Source organism: Portunus trituberculatus, chromosome 38, assembly GCF_017591435.1.
Source record: "Portunus trituberculatus isolate SZX2019 chromosome 38, ASM1759143v1, whole genome shotgun sequence".
In the NCBI taxonomy this organism is placed as follows: domain Eukaryota; kingdom Metazoa; phylum Arthropoda; class Malacostraca; order Decapoda; family Portunidae; genus Portunus; species Portunus trituberculatus.
Window position 1 is genome coordinate 18996452 of NC_059292.1, and position 19630 is coordinate 19016081.

General features: G+C 42.4%; 1 protein-coding gene across 1 annotated transcript in view; it reads left to right on the plus strand.

Moving 5' to 3' along the window:
* LOC123514889 overlaps window positions 1–19630 on the plus strand; it is a 564015-nt gene that overhangs the window by 112223 nt on the left and 432162 nt on the right. The window contains exon 7 of the mRNA XM_045273148.1: window positions 16729–16862. Within this exon, the coding sequence (XP_045129083.1) occupies window positions 16729–16862 (134 nt within the window). The remainder of the gene's footprint in view (window positions 1–16728; window positions 16863–19630) is intronic.

Below are 19630 nucleotides of genomic sequence, written 5' to 3' on the forward strand. Positions count from 1 at the left end.
TTGGCCAGTGAATGCCAGTGTTGCTGAGCCTAACAGATGGAGGTATACTGTAGTCAGTTTTTCTACGCCTTGGGGGCTCCTCTAGAAGAACGTTCCTTTCAATATGTTAGAAGTCCTTGGGCTAGGTCTCTTTGAAAGTCTAGGAGTGGAAGAGATCCATGACTTTCCTTGTACACAACATCAGCATTGACGATGCACATATCTAGAATCTAAAAGATTCTGTGCCACCATTTCATGCTCTTCCTGTTTGTACTGTAAAGTTGTCGAAGCATATCATGCTTATCTACACCACCCATGTTGTCATTATAGTCCTTCACTACTTGTGGGCAAGGGACTATTGCCTTCTTTCCGTCTTTTTCTGTCCTCTTCACAGTTGTGGCTTCAATTTCATGGTAGTTGGATACCATGAGTACTGCTTTCTTGTCCATCCATTTATGAACAGTTAGGCCATTGGGTGTGGACATATAATCAAACTGTCCTCTTTTTAGTTCCTTGTCACCTGCCAGGATAGGGAAATCCTTTCTTGTCTGTCTCACAGTTCCACAGGCTTGAATCTTGAGGCCATGCAAGACTTCCAGGAGGGGAAAAGAGGTAAAGTAAATATCAAAGAAAAGTTTGTGGTTTTTGTTATGGAGATGTTCAGTCAGTTTGAGAACTACCTCTCCACCTAATCCAAATTCTTTCCTCATGTTAGGATCATTGTTTTCTCCTTTTCCAGTGCATATATCAAACTTGAAAACATAGCCAGCGTTATCAGCAAGACACCACACTTTATATCCCCTCTTGATGGGCTTCATGGGGTTATACTGTTTCAAAGAGGATCTCCCTTTGAAGCGAATCATTGATTCATCAACACTGATATGCTCTCCAGGAGATCTGATATTTTCAGTTTTTTTATTCAGGCTTTCAACCAGTGGTCTTAGTTTGTAAAGTTTGTCTTTTTTCTTGGGGTCCATCTTTTGGTTGTCATTCAGGTGTAGGTTACTAAGAATTTTGCAAAATCTGTCACGTGACATTGCTTTCTGAATAGGTCTAACTCCCAGGTCCTCTCCTGCGGCCCAAAAATTTCGCACTCTTCACTGAAAGTTGGGAGTTCTTGACCATTTGTGATTGTAGACAATCCTTCCTGATCAGGGTGTTCCTGGTTTATAGCCACACCGCCTTTGCATTGGGCTGCATCACTTTCACTATCAGCTGTAGCATATGGCTCAGATGTTAGACAGATGGACCTGGGTTGGTCAGGGTCATCTACAAATTCTCCGTCTTCATCTTCTTCTACTTCTGAATATCAGCAAGGTTTCACGCAGTCCTCCTATGATCTCTAGTTTCCAAAGAAGTCTTCCGTGAGGGACTTTATCAAGTGCCTTTTTAGTGTCCAGGTATACTGTGTCTACCCATCCATCTCTGTTTTCAAGTCTTGCAATAACTCTCGAGTAGAAGCTTATTAAATTTTGATACACATGACCGCCCTGTCCTGAATCCAAATTCTCTCTTCGATATGACTTGCTTCTCTTCTCGAAATTTAACCCACTTTTCTTTGATAATTATTTCACGTACCTTCCCTACGACACTTGTAAGTGACACTGGTCTGTAGTTTAGTGGTTCAGTGTCCTTTCCTCCTTTAAATATCGGTATTACATTGGTTCTCTTCCTCTCTTGTGGAACTTTCCCTTCGTTTATTGAACTTTTAATTATTTCCCAAATTGGCTCTAGTACTTGCTCTTTACATTCTTTTAACACCCAGATACACCATCTGGCCCTATTGCTTTTCTGACTTCCAACCTGTCCAGTAATTGTGGGACAGTTACGTCTGGCAGACTAGCCTACCGTACGATCAGTTAGGCGAGCGCCAGGCAGTGTGTGGACAGCTGCCGTACGGACTATCCGCATAGCGTGGTACCACTTGTATTTTCCTCTATTGTAGCCGTATTTTGGAGTGTATTTTCTTAACAGAATAAGAACCTTGTTTGGACATCTCATCTGTTGTTTATGTGTTCCTGTACACACATCCCTGCTACCCACGTGCCACAGATGGCTGGACGAGGATCTACCGCAGGACAACAACAAAGAACATGGCGCAGTGAGACTACACCTGAGCAGTCTACTCCTACTACCAGCAATACAGGTGTGTCCAGTGGCAGTGTTTTGTGGCATAATACTGTGATATTGTGCTATATTGTGTAGTGTTAAGGGAAAGACGAAATTGCGGAGAGAGGCGTTAACATCGACGGGATAAAACAGGGCGTGTGCTGTACACCCCCACTCTGCACCTTGCCCGGGGGCACACTAACACGACGTGCCACACGCACCACGCTACTCTCCTGCCTCATATCCGCCTCAAGCAGAACGCATCGTCTTTTCCCGCCTACATACACTTCACAAGCACTTATATTGCCACACTGCCTCTGCCATTGTCTCTTTCTACCATGCCGTAATCCCTATTCGAGTCGTTGAGACGTAGGTTGGCTAAGAGACACACACAATCATGGGTAAGGGACGTAAACCCATGGAAGACGCCTCATGGCCCTCCCCACCCACGGCAGCATCACCCCCACCGCAGCTATCTCATGCGACCCCAGGCGCGGCAAGTTCAAACGACGTGAGTTTGCCTCCCGCTACGGACCTCGCCACCCTTCTTAAGTGGATCACGGTCAGGGATGAATGCCGATGGGAAGATGAAGCTGCGAGGGAGGAACGTCGTTGTGAGGAAGAAACCGCAAGGGAGGACAGACGTCGGGCAGACGAAGCCAGACGTTTTGACACCTTCCTCACACAACTAGCCTTGCCACAACAAAGTGCAGCCACTCCACCACACACGACTGAGAGCTCAGACGATGAGGCGTCAACGCTGCCACATGGCTCCACCGCCAACGAAACCACCCACGCCCGCCCAGCCCCAACCACCCCTTGCCACAGGTGTTACATACCAGACTTTTCGTGAGTGGAGACAACGATGGACAGACTATGCTACGATGGTGGACTTGGCGAGGTTGCCCCAGCCAAAGCAACTTATTCAGCTGAGGGCGTGTCTGTCACTCCAAATGCAACGAGCACTCGAGTACACACTACAGGTGCCCCCAAACTCATCAACTCCAGTAGAGGAGGTCCTTGACAAGCTACAGGAGCATGTCAAAGGACAGAACAACGAAGCTCTACGCAGACGTGCATTCTCTAGCTGCAAACAAGCCGAGAACGAGACGTTTGATGACTTCTTCGTTAGGCTGAAGAGTGCATCAGAAGAAATTGACGTCTGCAAAGTTCACGCTTGCGAATGCGAAGAGGTGTGGATTAAACACGGAATCCTCATGGGTGTAAATGACGAAGAGCTGACGCAAAAACTCATCGCCATGCCTGCCACTTGTTCACTTCAAGAGATGTTGACAGAGTGTAGGTCACACGAGGCCACCAGATCCGCCACCTCCGTGCTACGAGCCCCACCTGCCATGCAAGCAGTCTCACGGTACAAGAAGGACAAAAAGGCAGCACGAATGCAGAAGACTGATGCCTCTCCTGTTTTGTCTTCAACTCATCAAACGGGCAACAACCACAAGAAGCAGCACGGCTCCCAGTCAAATCCGTCTGTAACATGTATTTGTTGTGGTTGTGGACGCAAGGGACACTATGCAAACACGGCCAAGTGCCCTGCCCGAGCTGCCAAATGTGGGACCTGCTCTCGGTATGGCCACTATGATCGCTTCTGCAGCATGTCTACGACTTCTACGAAAACTAACGAACAAGCGGTCTACACTCAATGTAGTATGAACACAGCCATCACCTGAACCCCGATGCAACCCTACGCAGCACGACAGCCACATACGAAGAACGTCTGCCAAACGTCCAAACGCACAACCGTCTCCAACCATCTGTATCGCTGTCACCCACAGCGGTAAATCTGGCTTTCTCGTTGTCATATCCGACACGAGTGCAGAGACGACCATGATAGGCCTGCAGCACCTTACAGGCTCAGGCCTCACCAAACGAGACCTAGTACCACCCTCCAAAGTGTCCTACTACAATGCAGACAGTTCCAAAATGAAGGCCACATTGGGTTCATTCTACGCTGAAATCACCTACGGTTTTGTTTCCTGTCATGGATGGATTGATGTGCACGGTTCTTTATCTGCACCACTCCTGTCTTGGGAGCTCTGCCGAGATCTGAGGATTGTGTCGAAGGATTTCCCCAAGCAAATACGTGCCCGGCACACCACCACCAGTGGACATGAGAGGACACACACGAAGCCTAGTGCCACCAAACAGAGCTGCCACGAGGCTGTCACTCTCGATCCACCCCTGTCTTCTGCTACACCACTCCCATCCTTCAACTCACCTTCAGAGGCTAAACGTTACTTCCTTGAAGACTACAAGGATGTGCTCGTGGACAAAGAAGATCTCAGGAGTGCATGGCTCAAGACCATGGCTGGATCACGGATGCGAATCCACCTACAGGATGACGCTCAGCCGTTCGCCATCCACACCCCAAGGTTGATTCCCCTCACCTTCAGGGATGCTGTCAAGGCAGAGCTTGACTCCATGATGGCACAGGGTGTTATCACTCCAGCTGGCAACGAACCATCTCCCTGGTGCCACCTGATGGTCGTCGTAGCAAAACCAAATGGAGGCATCCGCATTACTACCGACCTTTCCAAGCTCAACAACCAAGTATCTCGACCAGCCCACCCCTTCACCCACTCCATTCGCTGCCATATGAAGCGTGGACACCAAGGCACAATACTTCACAACGATTGATGCATTGTGCGGGTACTGGCAGATCGAGCTTGCTGAAGAGGATCGGGCCTTGACAACTTTCATCACGCCATATGGTCGCTTCCAATACTGCCGTGGCCCTATGGGTTTTGCCGCAACAGGTGATGCCTTCTGTCTACGCGGTGACATGGCACTCCAAGGCGTCCAAAACTGTGTTAAGGTAGTGGACGACATCCTCCTCTACGACGAGGACTACCTTACACACCTCAACCGTGTCAGACAGGTTCTGTCTAAGTGCAGAGATAATGGCATCACCCTCAACGCTGCCAAATTTACCTTGGCCTCACCTACAGTATCGTTCTGTGGTTACCAGCTCTCAGAACAAGGCATCGCAGCAGATCCGGAGAAAGTCAGTGCCATAGCAGACTTCACGACGCCTGCTAACCTGACCGACTTATGCTCTTTCATGGGCCTAGTCAATCAACTGGCTGATTTCTCCCCTGCCATTTCCAATGCTGCTGCACCTTTACGCCCTCTGATGAGCCCAAAGAGGACCTTCACATGGACTGTTGATCACGACCAGGCCTTCAGCAATGTAAAGAAAGCCCTATCCAGTCCCCCAGTCCTTGCTACATTCGACCCGGCCCTACCCACCGTCCTGCAGACAGATGCCTATCGCCTCTTCGGGGTGGGATACATCCTCCTGCAGGATCACGGCGGTGGAAAGTTCTGGCTCGTGCAGTGTGGCTCGCGCTTCCTCACAGACGCCGAGACACGCTATGCCACCATCGAGCTTGAACTAGTGGCTGTGGTATGGGCAATGACAAGATGCAAGTTCTACTTAGCAGGCCTACAGAACTTCGACTTAGTCACCGACCATCGTCCACTTGTACCTATTTTGAACAATTACACGCTAGATGCCATAGAAAACCCACGACTTCAGAGGCTGAAGGAGAAGATCTCGGCGTTTGTCTTCACTGCAGTATGGGGTGCCGGGAAGGACCTCTGCTTCCCTGATGCCCTTTCCCGTGCCCCAGTAAGCCATCCAACTCCAGAAAGACAGCCTGCTAGACACCGAGATCCACCAATCCATAAGACGACTGGTCACGCAACCTGCCACGGACTCCCTTGCTAATCCTCACCAGAATGATGACGTGGTCCTGGAAGAGCTACAGACAGCAGCGCGTGCCGACCCCTCCTACGTACAGCTCGTGGAAAATGTGAAGAAGGGATTCCCCAACGACTGCTACACTCTTCACAATGCACTACGCCCACACTGGAAAATACGAGACGAACTCTATTGCGATGGAGATATTGTCCTGTACAGCGCATGGGTGGTTGTCCCTGCTGCTCTACGACGACGCACCCTGGCCCGCCTACATGACAGCCATTGTGGGGCAGAGGCCACGAAGCGTCAGGCACGACAGGCTGTCTACTGGCCCGGGATCGACGCTAACATCGTCAACACGGTTAGGGCCTGTGAACCATGCCAAGTCATGCAGCCCAGCCAACAGCAGAAACCAATCCTATCAGACGACAAACCCACCAGGCCCTTTGAGTCAGTGTCAGCCGACTACTTCAGTGCATCTGGGAAGCACTTCCTGGTTGTCGCTGACCGTCTCTCTGGTTGGCCCGTGGTGGTTTCCTGTGGCACAGACACGACATCTGCTGCCACCATAGTCACTTCCAGCACCTCTTCAGGGACCTGGGAGTACTGGTATGCCTCTGCACAGATGGAGGACCTAAGTTCACCAGTCGAAAGGTCGCTGACTTCTTGGAGCGATGGGGAATACGCCACATTGTGTCAATGCCTCACTATCCACAGTCCAATGGCCACGAAGAGGCTGCCGTCAAGGCAGTGAAACACCTCATCCTGAAAGTGGCTCCATCTGGAAACATCGACTGTGAGGCGTTTGACAGGGGACTGTTGGAGTTACGTAACACTCCCACCCACACAGGACGCTCCTCAGCCCAGACACTCTACGGCCACCCGCTTTGCTCGTGTCTCCCTGCCTACGCTAGCTCTTTTGTGAAGGTATGGTAGGGCAGAGCAGAGCTGTGACCGTCGCGCCGCCAAACGTGCCCAGGACGTCGAAGCACGGTACAATGACCGTGCTCACCCTCTTCCACCTCTCAAGATTGGATCCCTCGTCCATATCCAGAACGCTACTACGAAGCGATGGGATACAGTGGGTACTGTGATGGGTGTCGGACGATCGCAGGACTACCAGGTGAGGATGCCTAGTGGCCGAGTATGGTGGAGGAACCGACGCTTCCTCCGTCCTGTCCCCAGCTCCAGACTCTCCAGCTGTATAAGAGCACTGCAATGGTGAAGCACCTACACCCCACCCGCCCAGCCCTCGTCGCTCTGAATGACTCGAGGCTAAGTGAGACGCACAAGAACTCTGACGCCTATGAGGGGGAGGAGAGAGGTGTGGGACAGTTAAGTCTGGCAGACTAGCCTATCGTACGATCAGTTAGGCGAGCGCCAGGCAGCGTGTGGACAGCTGCCGTACAGACTACCCGCGTAGCGTGGTACCACTTGTATTTTCCCATATTGTAGCCTTATTTTGGAGTGTATCTGCTTAACAGAATAAGAACCTTGTTTGGACATCTCATCTGTTGTTTATGTGTCCCTGTACACACATCCCTGGATATCTCATCTGTTGTTTATGTGTCCCTGTACACACATCCCTGCTACCCACGTGCCACAGACGGCTGGACGAGGATCTATCGCAGGACAACAACAAAGAACAGTAATCTTCCAATATCCTCTTTGTGCACTGCAATCTCCTGTAATCTATGGCAATTCAATGTCCTATTAGGTTCTGTGAAATCATTATCTTCAGTGAATACTGTTTTGAAGCTTTCATTCATTATTTCACACATTTCTTTCTCTGTTTGGTATGTCTTTCCTTCTTTAATTATTTTTTCAATTGTTTCCTTATTCTTTGTTTTGCCGTTTATAAACTTATAGAAAAGTTTGGTTCATCCTTGCTTTTATCCACTACATCTTTTTCAAACTTTCTTTCTTTCTCTCTCCTTTCTCTAATATATTAATTTCTGGTATCTTTGTACTGCCGACTATTATATTCATTTCCTTGCTTTAAAAGTTTCTTCCACGCTTTATCCTTTGACTTTTTTGCTTGTAAGCATCTAGCATTGTACCATACATGTATTTTTTTCTAAACTCTATAAACAGGAACAAACCTTTTTACTCCTTTATAGTATTTTTGTAAGAATATGTCATATTTCTCTTGTACAGTCTTCCTGCACATAATATTATTCCTCTCAATATCAGCAAAATAACTCCTTAATTTTTCAAAATCCGCTCTTGCATAATTTAATCTCTCCTTTATAGTCGTCTCTGTAACTTATCTCGTCTTCCTCCTGCATTTGTATCTCTACTGTCACATGATTACTTTTCCCCATTGGACTAAGTTATTGTATGATTGGAGGGGACTCTGGTTTCGTTGTGAATACTAAGTCAAGCAACGATGGTTCTTCTTCCCCCCTGTACCTTGTGGACTCCTCCACCTACTGGTCCATTGTATTAACCATAGTTAGCTGTAGCACTTTTTCACTCCACTGCCCAGCATTTTTCATTACTTCCATCTCTCTCCAGTTTATTTTTTTACAGTAAGTCTCCAACTAAGAGTATTCTTCTATCTCTTCTTATCATGTTATCTAGGCACTTTATTGCCTCTCTTTGCATATCTTTATGCTCTTCTGATCCCCATGTATTAGTCTTTGGTGGAACATATGTAACTATAATTTTTCTTTTCTTCAAATCTTCTGTTCTGATTGTTACTCCCAATACTTCCACTTTATCCTCTCCATATTGCACATCTTCCACACATATGTTATCACAAATCATTATTAGCACTCTTCCTCCCCCTTTATCCTTCCTGTCCCTCCTCCAGGTATTATAATCCTTCCTCTTTAAAGTTGACATGGATCTCTTTTTTCAGTTTTGTTTCAACAATACACATTACATCTGGCTTTTTCTCTTTGAAATAATCCCTTACTTCCAATATACTTGATAACAAACCATCTATGTTAGTATAAGTCAATCTTAATTTATTATTTCCTCCACGACCTCCTTTTTTTTCCTTAGATACCACTTCTTGAGTCTCATATCCAGAACCCTCCAGTAAAAATTCTTCTTCTCTATTTCTGTCCCTTTCTCGTTTTTTCCTTAGCTTCACTTCTTAGCACTTTCTTCTTTTTCCCTTTCCTCCATGTTCATATCTCTTTTTATTCATATTTCCTTGTGATCGACATCATTGGCCAGCTTCCCTTTTCTAGCCATAATTTCCTCTACAGCCACTTGAGATCTCATTTTCACCATTGGTCTCTTTCCTCCTTCACTGTACCTTCCCAGTCTAATCACTTCCTCTACCTCCTGCTCAAATTCTTGTGTGCTGTCTTGTACTCGTTTGATAACTGTTTTGGCCATTTCCCTTTCTTCACGTTCTTTTCTGAATTTATTTGGGTTTTTCTTTTCTCTTATCCCGTAAATCACAAAGCTTTTTTTCTTGTCCATTGCATCTCGCACTAAATCTTCCTTCTCCTTGATAACCTGTATTACAGTGACTTTGGTGTTCTCCTGAATTTGCCTCCTTACCACTTCTGAAAATTTGACTTTCCTCTTCTTGCTTTTGTTTCCATTCATTTCTTAATTCTTTCAACTTGTTATCACCTAGACCACCTTCTACCCTGTCTGTAATCCCATGCTGCACTTTATCCTGCAAGTTCTTTAGAGAGCTTTCATAATTTTGACATGTTTTAAGAATATCATTTTGTTTCCTTATTTCTAGAATCTCCTCTTTCAATTCTTGGTTTATTTCACTTGCTTTCTCACATTCAGTTACTCTTAGTTTCAGGACTGTTTTCTGCATACAGTCGGTCTTTTTTATCCATAAGACTGGTCATCACCTCCTTCATGTATCTTAATTCTCTTTCTACATTAACAAGTCTTCTCATATTACTTCGTTCATCCCGGAAATCCGAGAAATCCTTATCCATACCATCATCAGTCAGTTTTCTTAAACCTATAGGGGTTTCTATAATGCGTTGGTTCCCACTTGGCGTATGCTTTGGTTATGTCGTGCGCCTGGCAGCGCTACTTGGTTCCATCTCTCTCTCATTGTTCATTATCTATATGTGGTTTAACACTTTTTTCCTTTGGAGATAGGACAACCTATGGTCCCCTCTCCCCCTGTACATACGTCTAGGCCTGTGGTCCAACTCCTTTTGAAGTAATCTCAGCTAGCTGCTCAGAATGCGTGCGTTCTGTTCAACGTCTCCGCGGTGTGTGTATTTACCTAGTTGTACCTAGTTGGTGTATTTACCTAGTTGTAGTTTTACAGGACCTGAGCTTTGTGCTCGTGTGGCCCCGTCTCCATATCTACACTTATCCAATCTTACTTTAAAAGTATGCACACTCGTTGCAGACACTACTTCTTCATTTAAACTGTTCCACATCTCAATACATCTCTGCGGGAAACTATATTTTTTAATATCTCTCAGACATCTTCCTTTTCTCAGCTTTTTACTATGCGATGTTGTGCTTCGGATGTCATATTCTTCTCTCAGGATCAGTTTCTCATTATCCACTTGGTCCATTCCGTTGATCAATTTATAAACTTGTATCAGATCTCCTCTCTCCCTTCTTTGTTCCAGGGTTGGTAGATCCATAGCCTTTAGTCTCTCCTCATATGTAATTCCTTGAAATTCTGGAACCATTCTTGTTGCTATTTTTTGTAGCCTCCAATTTCCTTATGTGTTTCTTTTTATGAGGGGTCCACACTACTCGTGCATATTCCAATCTGGGTCTTATTATAGTACTTATCAATTTCTTCTTCATTTCTTTGTCCATGTAGCGAAATGCTACTCCAATATTCCTTAGCAAATTATATGTTTCTCCAAACATCTTGTCAATATGAGCCTCAAACTGTCCATGGTCTTGTATTATCACTCCCAAATCCTTTTCCTTTTCCACCTTTTTCAACACTACTCCTTCACCCATCTTGTATGACCCTCTTGGCCATCTTCCACTCTTCCCCATCTCCATTACATGACTTTTGCTCTGATTAAATTCCATCTCCCACCTCTTGCTTCACTCCCAAATCCTATCCAGATCTGCCTGTAAAATTTCAATCTTCTTCACTCTTCACATACCTACACAACTTTGCATCATCCGCAAACAAATTAATATTATAACTGTTTACTTCCTCTGGCATATCATTAATATAGACAAGGAAAAGTATTGGTGCCAGCACTGAACCTTGTGGGACTCCACTCTCCACCACCAACCAGTCCGACTTTGCATTCCTTATTACCTTTCTCATCTTCCTCCATCTCAAGTAGTTTTCCATCCACTTTAACACTTTTCCCTTCAGTCCTCCATAAATCTCTAATTTCCATAGCAGTCTCATATGAGGTACCTTGTCGAAAGCTTTTTTTTAAATCCAATTATACACAGTCCATCCATCCCTCTCTCTCTTGTATTTTGTCAACCACTCTTGAATAAAAGCTCAGTAGATTTGTTACACATGACCTACCTTTCCTAAAGCCAGATTGATGATCCGATAATAACTTATGATCCTCCAGGAACCATATCCAATATTTCTTTATCACCCTCTCACAAATCTTACTGACCACACTTGTTAAAGACACAGGTCTATAGTTAAGAGGCTCTTCTTTACTGCCTCCTTTATAAATGGGCACCACTTCAGCTCTTTCCCACTCTACCGGTACTTTCCCGGTTTCTAATGAGCACCTTACAATATCATATAATGGATCTATCAATTCTTCTCTACATTCCTTCAATAATTTGCCTGAAACTTCATCTGGTCCCATCGCTTTATCATCTTTAAGTTTCTCCAACATTTTATATAACTCCTTTTTAGGTATCTTAATGTCATCCATGTACACATTTTCTTCTACATTCTGAGGCTTTACAAACATTGTTTCTTTAGTAAATACTTGTTGAAGCCTATTATTTACCAATTCTGCGATATTCTTAGGGTCATCTACTATCCCTTGCTCTCCTTTTAATCTTTCAATGGACACTCTCTTTTTAGGTTTACCATTTTTGAACCTGTAAGACAATTTTGGATGTTCCTTACTCTTGTCTACAATATCTTTTTCAGATTTTCATTCTCTCTGTGTGTGTGTGTGTGTGTGTGTGTGTGTGTGTGTGTGTGTGTGTGTGTGTGTGTGTGTGTGTGTGTGTATTTACCTAGTTGTATTTACCTAGCTGTAGTTTTACAAGGCCTGGGCTTTATGCTCGTGTGGCCCCGTCTCCATATCTACACTTATCCAATCTTACTTTAAAAGTGTGCACACTTGTTGCAGACACTACTTCTTCCTCTAAACTGTTCCACGTCTCAATACATCTCTGCAGGAAACTATATTTTTTAATATCTCTCAGACATCTTCCCTTTCTCAGCTTTTTACTATGCGATCTTGTGCTTCGGGTGTCATATTCTTCTCTCAGGATCAGTTTCTCATTATCCACTTGGTCCATTCCGTTGATCAATTTATAGACTTGTATCAGGTCTCCTCTCTCCCTTCTTTGTTCCAAGATTGGTAGATCCATAGCCTTTAGTCTCTCCTCATATGTCATCCCTTCAAGTTCTGGGACCATTCTTGTAGCCATTTTTTGTAGCCTCTTCAATTTCCTTATGTGTTTCTTTTTATGAGGGGTCCACACTACTCCTGCATATTTCAATCTGGGTCTTATTATAGTATTTATCAATTTCTTCATCATTTCTTTGTCCATGTAGTGAAATGCTACTCCAATATTCCTCAGCAAATTATATATATATATATGTGTGTGTGTGTGTGTGTTGCAGCTACATCCAGAAAGATTCAGAGAGAGAGAGAGAGAGAGAGAGAGAGAGAGAGAGAGAGAGAGAGAGAGAGAGAGAGAGAGAGAGAAAGTGATTGAGTGACTGACTGAGCGAGCGAGAGAGAAATTAGATAAGTTACTGTTTGCATACATATCTGATATATGCTTACTGAGTGTTTTTTGAGGCTCTGGTGTGAAGTTGTTAAACCAGTACCAAAGAAAATACTTGCTAGTGTTATTTATATTTCAAACATTAGCTAGGTTATTCTGATGATTCATTATCACCACGGAAGACTAAAGCATTTGTCTGTATGTTCAACCTTCGATTTGATTGTTAATATAACTTTTATAAATGTTGATCCATTGGGAAGTGTCTTACTTTGCTGATTGTTATGCACTTTTTCTTGTGAAATTTTTTTTTTTTTTTTATTTCTTAGCCATCAAAAGTTTTTGATGATGTTTGACATAAATGGTTGATTTCTAAAACCTCCCTCATGTTTTATCCATCTCTACAGCTTTGCTTTATATTTTCTAATTATATGAATTCATGTATTTTAATGTACTGTATTTGATGGCATATAATATGGATGCACTTTTTTCCCAAAATTTTGGCTCTAAAAATCACCCTACATGTAATATGTGAAGTAGGCTTATCTTCTCCCTGACACTCACTAACCTAGCTTACGATCAGTACCTCTACTTATCCTAACTGCATGCATCATTATTTTATTGCTGGTATTGTTATTGTTACCATTATTATTAATTTAAAAACTTATTATTGTAAAAATGAAAGCAATCTAAGCTGTGAGGCTGTGGTGCATGTCTGTAAATATCAGCTGATTGGTTGAAACACTGACTTAATGCCGTCTGACAGTGACAAGTAATGGCAAGTTCATGTTCATAAAGTTGATAGTGAAAGAATAGAAGAAAATAAATAAAAGTTGTTTGTGAAAAAAAGGAAAAAAAAAAAATAAACCAACAACAATGAAAGAGGAAAGAACATGAGGGGGCCGTTACAAAGGCTATCCACCGACTCTACATCCGAATCTGATCAAAACAAAACATATCAACACCCTCACCATTATAGCAGGAGGAAGAAAAAGATCCAATTACACTATCTCACAACTAGGCTGCCATGTCCACCCACTGTCCCTTCCTCCTCGCTACCAAAACATTTTCAGTTTTTTTTTTTTTCTTATTTGTGATTTTTTTTTATTCCAGACTTCTTTTGCTATTCACATTACCTCATGTAATGCTCCCTCACCCATAAACCCTGATTTCCATAAATCCCTTAAGATTGGTGGGAATGAGAGGTAGGCACGAGTTTGAGTTTGAAAAACAATCATAGCTTGAAAAACATTAATCTGTGACAGATTGGCGAATTTATTAGTCTGGCAAAACTACCGCCAAATATGAATTTCGCCAAGCACAAGTTCTTTATACCATGTAAATTGCCTAAAAAATGCCTCAATCAGTCTTTCGTCATTGCCAAAGTCCCTCATTTGATCCCTAAAATACCATCTTTCGAGCTAAAATAAAATCTTTTGCCTTACGATGTGTGATGCTTTCCTCATCTGTACTCCCGTTTTTCCACCTGTTTTCCTCGCCCACTTTCGTCCTTGCTGCCACCACCATTGTCCTTAACCTGACCGGTACCACCTGTTGCGCTGGTAGAGGCCATGTTGATGGTAAATTGCCAGAATTCGTTCCCACGCTAGCAGAATGGAAGGTAGCACAAACGAAATGGCTGAAGGGGACTCTCACATTGCATTATGTTAGGTTTAGAGAGAGATCTTTTTTTTTTTTTTTTTTTTATTTATACCATGTGGGCTTTTCACGGGAATTTCTGGGCTAAAGGGGATACTTTTTGGGGTACCTCCTATCTCAAAGCCCACCCGCTAGGAAACCGTTGCCCTGAGTGAGGAAGCCCAACCTACACTCGGACCGTGGACAGGATTCGAACCCATGCGCTTGGAGACCCCTCGGACCCCAAAGCACGCATGGTTCCACTGTACCACGGCGGCCTAGGCACTAGGGAGCCGGCCGCCATGGGACCGCCAAGTTTGAATTCAAATCGCCAAGCGTGCACTCGGTCGTCTGTGGCCACCCTACCGCCAAAAGTGAATTTCATAACATAACATAACATAACATAAATAATAGGATAACAAAGGACCACCAGGGCCCATCTAGGTTATCCTGTATCAGTCGCACAGCGACCTCGTCATCAGTACTTAAAGATACACTTACAAGTACACAATACATTATATACTAATTCTAAAATATTTGGCCCATTAACAGGGCTAAGTCCTGCAGTGAATTCCTCTACAATCTGTGATCCCCATACATGGGGATCATGTCTTGTTTAACTATAGTAAATTTCTTATAAAAACTATCATGCAGCACTATACATAATTATAAATCTAATAAATTTAAGTGCTTATCTAATCTGTTTTTAAACATTGTCAAACTAGTGCTATTTACAACCCTCTCTGGCAATGCATTCCAGAAGTCTACCATCCTATGACTAAAGAAATATTTTCTTATATCTAACCTGCAGCCTTGCTTTCTAATCTTCCTGCCATGATTTTTTAGTCCTACTTCCCTCCTCTAAGGTAAAGAAAGATCTCGCATCTGTGTAGTTTGTATCTGAGAACATTTTAAATAACTCTATCATATCCCCTCTTATACATCTCTCAAATGAAAACATGTTTAATTCCTTTAATCTATCTCTATACTCCAGGTGCTTTAATGCTGGTATCATCCTAGTTGCTCTTCTCTGAACTGCTTCTAACATGTTGATGTCCTGCCTATAATGGGGTGACCAGGCCCGTATGCAACACTCTAAATTGGGCCTAACATAGGAATTATATAAGCTACGCACCACTTCCTTACTTTTATAACTAACATTTCTATTTATAAAACCCAGGATCCTATTTGCCCTATTTCTTGCTTCTAAACATTGCTTTGAAAATTTCATAGTCCTGTCTATCACTACTCCTAAATCCTTTCCCTCCTCTACTGCCTCTAGCCAACATCCCTCCATCTCATAGCTAAAGTTTGTGTTGTCTTTACCTAAATGCATAACCTGACACTTTTCAGAATTAAACTCCATCTGCCACCTGTCTGCCCATGCTATCAGCCTGTCCAGGTCTCGTTGTATTCTGTAATTGTCCTTTTCACCCTGTACTGCACATGCTATCTTAGTATCATCTGCAAACTTTGATACTTTGCTACTAATTCCTATATCTAAATCGTTAATGTACACCAAGAAAAGAAGAGGTCCTAGCACTGATCCTTGGGGTACCCAACTAACCACTTCCTTCCACTCAGACATTGCCCCATTTAATACTACTCTCTGTTTCCTATCAGAAAGCCATTCACTAATCCAATCAAAACTAACCTACCCCCTATCCCCATGTAGTCTCAATTTGTACACTAGCCTCCTATGTGGTACCTTATCAAACGCCTTGCTAAAATCTAGATATATAACATCTATGCTATTTCCATCATCTAACTCCACTCTAAGATATCGAGCAAATTTGTAAGACAGGACCTCCCTGATCTAAAGCCATGTTGGGTATCTCTAATTAATCTATTCTCATTTAAATGCTCCCAAATACTACCCTTAATGATTTTTTTTCTCTAGTATCTTACATACTATACTAGTTAAACTGATTGGTCTATAATTATTTGCATCATCCTTCCTACCTTTTTTAAATTTTGCCAAACTGAGATTCGCCAAGTGCGGGGCTTACTGTATACCATCCATCATTTCACTACACTTTTCATCAGAATAACATAAGCCACATGCCAGATTCTATGGTTGGGTGAAATTGTGAATTGATTGTATTTTTTGCTTGTATAATGTGTTGCTAGATTGCTTTCAACAGTATGTGTTTAAATACACTAAAAACTTTTTTTCTGAATTTGATCTGCTGAAATGTGGGTTTGTCTTATATGTCCATGAATCCTATATGCCATCAAATACGGTAGTTTAAAGTTAAACTTTTAAATTTAAGATACTACTGTATGATATTTCAAGCACAGTAGTAATTTATTATCAGTGAAACCTTGCATGTTAGGTTTCCCACTGACTAGTTGAAACGTACTGTAATTACTGTAATACCTCTTCTTGATTCAATTTCTTTTTTTTTTTTTCTTTTCAGGCTGATGTATGGTCACTGGGTATATCATTAATTGAATTTGCCCAAATGGATCCACCAAATCATGATGTATCTCCTGTCCGTGTTATACTCAAGATTCAGAAAGCTGATCCTCCTAGACTAGATTATCCTTCCAAGTAAGCTCTTAAATATATTTCTCCTTAGTTTAAGAAATTAGGCCAGGTGCTCACTAGACACTTTTTTGTGGTCCGTGACCACAAAAAAATGTTCAAAATAGAACACACACACATTTCTATGGATACACGTGGGCCACTTTCTTGTGGCGACCACAAAATACTGGTGAGTACTGGCAGGTGGGTCCATTTTTCTGACCACACAACTGTGGCTGGACACAGTGGACAGCAATAGAAACTGTTATTTCCAATGGCAGCATGCACATGAGCCACTTTTAGGTGCCACCACACCTTGTCACTCCTGTCACAGAGTCAACTATTCCTTCCTTTAGCAAAAAAGGATGGAAGATATGTTTGAATTGTTTGACAGTGAAACAAATACATATTGGCTACTTTCGTGTGGCGACCACAAAATAGCAGTGAGTAGTGGTGGACTGCTCCATTTTTCTGACCACAGTGGACAGCGATAGAAACCGTTATTTCCAATGGCAGCATGCACACAAGCCACTTTTAGTTGCTGCCACCTTGTCACTCATCACAGTCAACTATTCCTTCCATAAGCGAAAAGGATGAAAGACATGTTTGAGTTGTTAAACTGAAACATTGATTGTGTAGGTTGAGAAAAGACCAGGATTTTATGACTTCCAGCCACAGAAAACTGTGGACAGAGGTGGTGAGGCTATGGTCACCAACTGGAGTAATATTTTGCTTGGAGAATGAAATGAGAAAGGTAATACAATATACTTTATTGAAAGAAAACATTATTCATCAGTAAATTTTATTATGCCTGCCTATGTGTCTGTGTCAGTTTGTCTGTCTGTCTGTCTCTTTGTATGTTAGTATGTATGCATGTATATATGAGTGTGTTTGTATCTGTGTGTATATGTGTTAACATGTGTATTTGTATATAATATGTAAGTGTGTATGTGCATAGCCTGTGTGCGTGTATTTACCTAATTGTATTTACCTAGTTATATTGTTCAAGGTTTGAGCTGGGTTCATAGTGTCCTGTCTCCATGTCTCCATTTATCCAGTTTTCTTTAAAGTTATGCACATGTGCTGCAACAACATCACTTAATGCATTCCAGTTTTCCACTGTTCTATGTGGAAAACTATTTTCCAATATCCTTCACACACTGCCTCATCCTAATCTTCTTTACATGTCTTCTTGTCCTTCTATCTTCTGTCATCAGCACCAGGTCTTCCTTGTCTGTCTTTTCAATGCCATTGACTATCTTGTACATTGTTATTAGGTCTCCTCATTCTCTTCTATCTTGTAAGGTTGGCAATCCCATTTCCTTCAGCCTTTCTTCATATGTTAGGTCCTTTAGTTTTGGCACCATCTTTATAGCAATCTCCTGAATCCATTCTAATCTTATATAGTTTTTAGAGCTCAAAGACCATACCACTGCTGCATATTCCAGTTTTGGACATATCATGCTTGTGATAATTTTTTCATCATATCTTTCTCCATGAATTGCAGTGCCACTCTTATATTAGTCAACATTTTACTTGATAATCCAAATATCTTACTAATGTGTTTTTTTGGGGGTTCAGATTTTCCTGTATAATCACTCCCAGATCTTTTTCCTTTTTAGTCTTCATTATTTGTTCCTCACCCATCAGATAGTTCCATACCGGTCTTCTCTTACTCTTTCCTCATTCCATTACGTCACATTTCTTGTCATTGAACTCCAATTTCTACTTATTACTCCACTTGTAGATAATGTTTTATATCTTCTTGTAATAGCAAACAGTCCTCCGGGATTTTTATTACTCTTAGCAGCTTTGCAACATTAGCAAACAAATTAATATAACTGTCTACCCCATTGTGGATGTCATTTACATAAATATGGAACATAATGGGGCCTAACACTGACCCTTGTGGCACTCCCCTTGTTACTTTACCGCAAGATGAGTATGTATCTCTGATCACAGTCCTCATCTCTTTGTCCTTCAAATAATCCCTTTTCTAATCTAACAAAGTTCCTCTCCGTCATCCTTTGCTCGCTAACTTCCAAATTAGTCTGCCATGAGGGACTTTATCAAAAGCCATTTTTATGTCCAGGTTTACCATGTCCACCCATCCATCTCTGCTCTCCAGTCCTTCTATTACTCTTGAGAAGAAACTTACTAAGTTCGACACACATGGCCATCCTGTCCTGAACCCAAATTGTCTGTTCGATATAACTTGTTCTTCTTCCAGATGTTAACCCATTTTTCTTTGATAACTATTTCATACAACTTCCCTATAACATTTGTAAGAAACACCAGTCTATGATTTAATGGCTCAGTTGCCTTTGGTCCTTTAAATGTTGGTATTACGTTGGCTCTCTTCCATTCTAGTGGAACTCTCCCTTCATTTAATGAAATTGTAATAATTTCCCAAGCAGGATCCAACAGTTGCTCTTTACATTCTTTTAGCACCCAGCCTGATACACCATCTGGTCCCATTGCTTTTCTGACATCCAAATTATCTAATAATCTTTTAATATCCTCTTCATGCACTATGATTTCCTTCAATCCTCAACAATGCAATGTCCTATTTTGTTCTGTAAAATCCTCTTCTACAGTGAACACAGTTTTGAAGCTCTCATTCTTTATTTCACACATTTCCTTTTTTGTTTGGTATGTCTTCCCTTTAATTATTTTTTCTATTGTTTCCTTATTCTTCATTGTAGCTTGGGTTCATCTTCGCTTTTTTGCACCACATCTTTCGCAAAGTTTCTTTGTTCCTCTCTCCTTAGTCTAATATATTCTTTTTTCACATC